We start from the raw sequence: 5,668 nt of genomic DNA, 5'->3' as shown, positions 1-5,668 counted from the left end.
CACACACACACACACACACACTGTTATACCCTCCATTTAGTAAAAAAACAAGACGTCAACATATTCCCCGAGCGTCGAACCTCAGGAAGCGTTCCTACGAAAGTGTCAACAAGCAGGAGCGTAAATATTTTCAGTGACTGAGAATATTTGTCGAGGAAGTGAAACAAACTCAACTACTTCCCTTTTTCTACGAACGCTTCCTTTTATTTCATCACCGGGACTCCCCACTTTAAACCCAACCATTTTCATCTAAAATTTACATTTTACTTCCAAAGTAAAAATAAAAATACTTTGCATCCCGTCTCCCACCACCGCTGCAGCTGCTCACTTGGACTGGATACAACACTTGCCTTAATTGACAATATAAAGCAGGAACGCAGATAGTGCTAAAGTTTTAAACAAAGACGGTGTGCAAGTGCTCGGGTGACTTTTAGCTACTACACCAAATTTTAACTCATTTGTGAAACCAGCTGAGTTTTAGCTGTTTTTCCATTTGCTAAAAAGGAAGGATCTCACTGGGAAGCGACCGCTGGCAAACAGAATCGGCAGGGAAGTCTCCAAATGTTTGCAGGGGTTCTCCATTTCCTCAAATAAGTCGGGCTCTAGTCATATTGATTAAAAATTGAATATGTTAAATAATTTAGACCATTTTAGTTTCCATAGTTCTCGGGCACCAGCGCTAACCTCACCTTTGAACACCTGCTATGAGGGCTCTTCTTTGATAGAGAAAACCTCAGGTGGGGGGGCACAATAATGCGCGTGGCATAGAATACAGCTTTAGGAACCATACACACGTAAAAAGGGCCCAGTGTCCAAAAAAAATAGAGACTCGGGTCAGTAAAACTAACAGGAAATTAGTTAATTTTTACACCACTCCGAGGCCAACTGGCCTCAGCTCGCTCGTAAACAACTTTGTTTAAATCATGTAAACTACATACAGCTGTGTTTCCCCTTCCATTAACCAAACGGGGTGCCCCGCCCTGCCTAAACTTCTGCTACTTTGGGACTGTAGCCACAGGATAAGTGGCTTCGACCTAGCATTACTAACATAGCTCGACACATTCACACCTTTTAATGGACAAAAACTCCTTAAATCATGAGAGGTAGGGCCAGCGATACTACCTGGGTGTTTAGTTCATTCTCGAGATATTTTCCTAACAGGCAGATGCAATAAGAAGAAAGTGCTATGCAGGCCTGTCACGATAAGTTCTGCTGGGCGATCGTTTCAGAAATTATTGAGATAAATGATAATATTGTTTGAAATTTGACGAGGTCGGCCTGTTAGCTTAGCTCGTAGCTTAGCTGCTTTTAACGCTCCAACAACGCGATTGTGGGCGGTTCAAACAGATTTTAAAAAGAGGAGAGAGAAAGGGAGGGGTCAGTGAAGAGCACCGAAGTTGAGTCTTTTGTCATCCAGTGTCTTCAGGAGAAAGAGACATGAAGAAACGATAAAGCCGATAAATGACGAGGTCGATAATTTTAAATTTATCGTGCGATTGATTTATTGTTTATCGCGACAGGCCTAGTGCTATGTATCATCATCATCATCGTAGATTTCTTTGCAATGACGAAATTAGTTCTCTGCATTTAACCCATCCCGTGAGATGCACACAGGTGGAGCAGCGGGCAGCAATGTAGGCATCCGGGGAGCAGTTAGGGATTGGGCGTCTTGCTCAGGGACACCACAGCATGTGGGGACGGCGAGGAGATGAACTAGCGAGCTTCTGGTCCCAAGTCGGCTGTCCTACCTCTACACCATCTAATAACCTTAAGATAACATGAAGATTAACAAACACGCTCATTTTGGGAGTTTTAAGTTCATTAAGCAAAACATTCCGGTCACAAGCTTTAATTTTCCGACCTCCATATCTTTTGGTTGATTGTAAAAGTAAAAACAAGTGACTTGCAGTCCTGACTCAGCCGTGTCCTCGCACACCGAGGACAACGAAACGCTGAAAACAAACAAAACGGAGGTGAAGAGACTCCAATCACAGCTCCACATCCAGCCCGACGGTTCCCAGAACTGCTTTTCATGCCCTCGCTCCCCAGAAACCCGACGTTCGACTCACGTCGGGCGCCGAACAAAACGTTTCCCGCAACACAAAATCGACGAGCGCCTGAAGCGGACCGCTGTGCCGTTCACCGCTCCAAACCCCTCCGGAGCGGCTGGAATCAACGAGCGTAGTCCAAGTAGGTTAGTGGACTAAGAGGTGACGTGTCTGAGCCGCAATAAAGACGGATAATTATCGGGTGAACGGAAACGATGCCGTCAAACAACACAAGCACGTCCGAGGCTCATCGAATCCGTTAGCCATCTTTAGTTTTGTGAGCAATTAATAAGATGAATAAACTTTAAGAGAAAACACAGGGGTGCAAGATGGAATGGGCTTTCTATAGAAGTAGGAAACTTCTGCTTTTGTTCTCTTTCATTCATAAACATTCCCTCATTTTTCTCAGAGTAAATCCTCAAACTCCAGGAAACGCCACCATGGCCGATCAGTAAGGACACGTGTAGGCGCAGAACATGGACTCACCGGTACCAGAACACAACAAGTATTAATACACGAACACGTTCAGATCATCCGTTTTAAATCGGCAGATCAAATTCTCAGGATTTTCCCCACGTCTGGAAAATGCGAGTCATTTTCCAGGTTTCCTCTGATTTCCAGAGTTGCTGGGAACTTGGTTCTGTGAAAAGCAAAAAGCTAAAAGATATAAAACACTAATGATTACGCAACAAAACTTCCTTTGGAGTCGTTTCTTCTTCCTTCAATAAACACTTAAAAAAAAAAAAAAAGTACTAAACCAAATAATTTAACCTGAAAAGATTTTTGGTGAAAGTGAACACCGTTTACCACAAAATTCATGGGTCATTCCACTCTGCTGCCCTTGGGTCAAAAGAACCCATGTCTCGTGGTCTTCTTGACCCAAGGGCAGCAGGAGGGTTAAACTATGATCATCTTATGAGAAGTAATGACGTCATAACCACTGGTCAACCAGCTAAGGCAGACATCTTGACTTGGAATGACTTCAAAAGTTAATGAGTTGTAAATGCACATCTAATGACTACTTCCTGGAATCACTCTGGGATTAATGAGATAATACAGCCATCGTGTGATCAGTTGGTGCTCAATGTGTGCGTTAGGTATGACACTCAAATACTACCACACCAAACTTAACATGTAAAAATGTCCCAAAGTTATAGATATTGATGCGTTTGCTAAAACCATTTAGCCGTGGCGATCATTTTAAGTCGACTTGCCTACAAAAGTTAATGCGTTGTAGATGCGCGTCCAGTGATTAATTCCTGGAAGTTTCATTAACATCCAACGAGTGGCTGGTGAGATATTATGCTAACAGACGCGAGCAAAACCATTATCGTCCTCGCCTCCTAGCGGGCGATGAAGTGCTGTAAAACGTGTAAAGCAAGCGGGCGGGTTTGTGAGGACAACGTGGTCCGGTGACGGCAGCAAACCAGGTGCACGTTTTGTAACCGCTTAGCTTAAGAAGCTAGCTTACGGAGACCCAGAAAATAGACGGACCCCGCTGCGCTGTCAGTGAACGGGGCCTAAGGTGGTCCCAGCAACAACAACAAAGAGTAGAACCGGTGAGGTGGTCTGAAACTGGGGGGTTTTAAATAAAAAAATACAAGAAAGCACAAATAGTTCTATTAAAACACGAACAAATGAGCGATTAACACAGCCGCTGGCTTCAGAGGACAAACTCCATTTGCGTTTGAGCCTTAGAGGCCAAACAAAGTGGGCTTGCGTTAGCACGCTGCTACAGCATGGCAGCATCCCCGAGTAGCAGGTCAACAAAACAAGCCTCCCCTCCGTCGCCCGATTGCACCTTCTCGTGGCACCGCACGCGACCGAGCGTTCGCAGGTAATTCTTCTCGAGGTTAAAAAGTTACCTGGCATCGTGCTGTCGGCGTTCGCCTCCAAGCGCAACGGTACTCGAGATTTAGGTGAACGACGAAGAGCGCTTTCGGCTCGTCCGGGGGATTTCTCGCAGCTAAGTCCTGTTAGCCTCCGTGCTAGCGTTGCCAGAGCTCGGTCACGTGGTCTGCTGAGGCGTTCACGGACTTTATAGCGGTGCGGACTCTTGAGCGTCTCTCTTTAAATGAGCACCTGTTTGGTTGTTTTTGTGGCTGAGAAAGGTCGTTTTCGTTTGTTTGTGAACGTTGTGTGATCGTTTTGTGTGGACGTTACAACTTTTTAGCACGGTTCCATAAAAAACAATCTCTTGTTTTTACTCATGGTGTAATCTAGCAGTGACAGACTGTTCTGTGCAAAAGTCCTGAATCATCCTTACGCTTTGCTTTCAAGGAACCAGGGTTTCTTATTTGGATTTTTTTGTTGTTGTTGTTGTTGCTTATTTTCTGTTCAGCGCCTGATCGTTTTAAAGCAATATTTTTAATTGTTTGTTTAGTGTTTTAACTCTGACCTATAAATCATTCAGGGCTTCTAAACCAAAGGAGTGGGAATGATAAACGCATGTGCAGCTTTTACATCTTTGGAAGAGTTGAACAAGAAATTACATTTTAAACATTTTTATAGGAGTGCGTGCCATTACTCTGACGAGTCCAGGTTGCGTTGTTGTTTGACTGTTTCCATCCATTATCTTTACCCGCTTCTTCCTTTTAGCGTCACGGGGGTCGTTGGTGCCCATATCCTGCAGTCACTTTTCTTTGTGTATTTTGGGAAATCCACTAAAAAGATGGAGTGGCTTCTCCCACGTATAACCTGCAGTTAAGTGAGCGATTGATTACCTCGTCCTTTTCAAGTTTTTACAGGTAGTTTGTGATCTTTTCACAAGTGCTGGTTGGGTCCTTCCTTGGTAACGTGGTTCATTTTTCCGGTACTCCGAAGTGTTGCGACGTTGTCCGTTACTTTGAGAGTTTCACTAAAAGCTGCCCCGTAGTTTGAGATATGTTTGCACTTGAAAGAAGAGGGATGAGCATCAGCTGTAGGAAGATAAAAGAGTACCAGTACATGTGTGTGAATGAGGTGGAACAGAGGCTACAAGGAGCAGAGGTCACAAAGGTGCAGGACTTCAAATACTTTGGGTCCACTGTCCAGGAAAGTGGGGAATGTTGTAAATTCAATTCAGTTCAATTCAGTTTATTTATAAAGCGCCAAGTCACAACAGAAGTCATCTCGAGGCACTGAACAGAAACATTCATGTTTAATAATAATAATTTACCATTATTTATCTGAGGAGGAGACTGCTTTGAGTTTAACTCCATTATATGATACAACGGCATGCCGTACAACTTGAGTGCCATCTAGTGGCTGAAAATGGTAGTGTTCAGTTTTTTCAGTCAGAATGAATGAAAACGGTCATATCTCAGCCGAAAATTGGTTTATAAATATGGGAACAAATCCATAAATACGTTGCTTCAGCCTATAAGTCGCAAGGCATGCAAATTATGCAAAAAAAGTGACTTCTACAGTGAAAAATACAGTACTCTTTTGTCATCTTATGATTCTTTTAACTATTTTTTGTTACTTTTGGCATTTACATACTTTTCTGCGATAATTAGTTAGCCTTTTGCTACATTTAGTTCTGAGCTATCATTTTGCTACACTTAGCTTGCCTTTCACTGCATTTAGCTTTTAGCAAATGTAGCAATAGATTTAGCTAGCATTTTGCTACCTTCAACTTA

The 5,668-nt window shown here is 43.3% G+C and overlaps 1 protein-coding gene across 3 annotated transcripts in view; it reads right to left on the bottom strand.

The window, feature by feature from the left end:
• paip2b (poly(A) binding protein interacting protein 2B) overlaps positions 1-5,668 on the bottom strand; it is an 11,482-nt gene that overhangs the window by 2,969 nt on the left and 2,845 nt on the right. Inside the window, exon 1 of one of the 3 annotated variants that reach the window (XM_037684120.1) lies at positions 3,914-4,064. The exons of the other annotated variants lie outside the window; for them this stretch is intronic. Within the exon in view, the coding sequence (XP_037540048.1) occupies positions 3,914-3,920 (7 nt within the window). The 5' untranslated portion in view covers positions 3,921-4,064. Of the gene's footprint in view, positions 1-3,913; positions 4,065-5,668 lie in introns of those variants that run through there. 3 annotated transcript variants of the gene reach the window in all.

The sequence above is a fragment of the Nematolebias whitei genome, chromosome 1, assembly GCF_014905685.2.
Source record: "Nematolebias whitei isolate Nwh7 chromosome 1, NemWhi1, whole genome shotgun sequence".
Lineage (NCBI taxonomy): Eukaryota > Metazoa > Chordata > Actinopteri > Cyprinodontiformes > Rivulidae > Nematolebias > Nematolebias whitei.
The sequence above is the reverse complement of the archived record's forward strand: the minus strand, read 5'-3'. Positions and strand labels throughout refer to the sequence as shown.